Source organism: Myotis brandtii, unplaced genomic scaffold, assembly GCF_000412655.1.
Source record: "Myotis brandtii unplaced genomic scaffold, ASM41265v1 scaffold2049, whole genome shotgun sequence".
Classification (NCBI taxonomy): Eukaryota; Metazoa; Chordata; class Mammalia; order Chiroptera; family Vespertilionidae; genus Myotis; species Myotis brandtii.
The window spans coordinates 102243-103440 of NW_005357632.1; the positions used below are offsets into that span (position 1 = coordinate 102243).

The window sequence follows — 1198 nt, forward strand, 5'->3', positions numbered from 1 at the left end:
CCGGAATCGAACCCGGGACCCTTGAGTCTGTAGGCCGACGCTCTATCCACTGAGCTACACCGGTTCGGGCAGCACATTAAGCTTTTATTCTACAGGGGATCACACCGCACTGCCGGTGTGGGCTTCCCCTGCTCGCTCAGGTTGGGGTGCCTTTTGGGTATATATTGGGGGGGTGGACGGCATTGACCTTGAGACCGAGGACAGAGTTCCCTGTGGGGTCTGCGTCTCTGAGGTCGGAATCCCGTCACCCTCAGGCCTTGGGGGGGCAGCCCCCCTGCTCTGGGAAGTCACCGCGTCTGACCCCGTGCCCCCTCCGTGTCCCTTTCAGAGTGAAAAGGCTGCTCATGCCCAGTGTCCCGGACCCCAAGGCCACCTTCGCGGGGCTGTTCGAGTCCCACCAGGGGAACTTCCAGGTACGAGCCACCTGCCTGTGCGGGCTGACGCCTTGGCCTTCCTCACGCTCCTCTATCTCCCCCCCACCCCCTGCACCATTTTAATTTTTATTTAAAATAATTTATTTTTTGGGGGGGGGTGGATTGTGTTTACTTCTTTGTCTTCCACAGTCTGTGGACCTGTTTTTATTTTATTTTATTTGTTTATTTTAAAAAATATATTTTATTGGTTTATTAGAGAGGAAGGGAGAGGGATAGAGAGTTAGAAACATCCATGATGAGAGAGAAACATCGATCAGCCGCCTCCTGCACGCCCCCCACTGGGGATGTGCCCGCAACCAAGGTACATGCCCTCGACCGGGAATCGAACCCGGGACCCTTCAGTCCGCAGGCTGATGCTCTATCCACTGAGCCAAACAGGTTAGGGCCGATAGAATATATTTTAAAAAATAAATACATATATATGTGTACACACACACACACATGTGCACGAAATTCGTGCACTGCTAGGGTTCCTAGCGGCTGATGGCTGCCAGCCGGGCCCTCTCTCCCTTCCCCTGGTTGGCCCCGCTCCTCGGTCGAACTCCCGGACGAACTCCTGGTCCAGGGACAATTTGCACACAACGCTTTTATTATATAGGATATATAATGACGGATTGATTTCAGAGAGGGAGGGAGAGAGAGGGAGAGAGAGATAGAAACATCCATGATGAGACAGAGAGAGCCCTGGCCGGTGTGGCTCAGAGGATAGAGCGTCGGCCTGCGGACTGAAGGGTCCCGGGTTCGATTCCCGGTCAAGGGCACCT

At 54.1% G+C, this 1198-nt stretch overlaps 1 protein-coding gene across 1 annotated transcript in view; it reads left to right on the forward strand.

Annotated features, from left to right (window-relative positions):
- Positions 1-413, forward strand: part of CRLF2 (cytokine receptor-like factor 2) — a gene marked incomplete at its 3' end in the record, with an annotated part of 15008 nt that extends 14595 nt beyond the window's left edge. The window contains exon 6 of the mRNA XM_014538908.1: positions 329-413. Within this exon, the coding sequence (XP_014394394.1) occupies positions 329-413 (85 nt within the window). The remainder of the gene's footprint in view (positions 1-328) is intronic.
- Positions 414-1198: the final 785 nt, after the last annotated feature.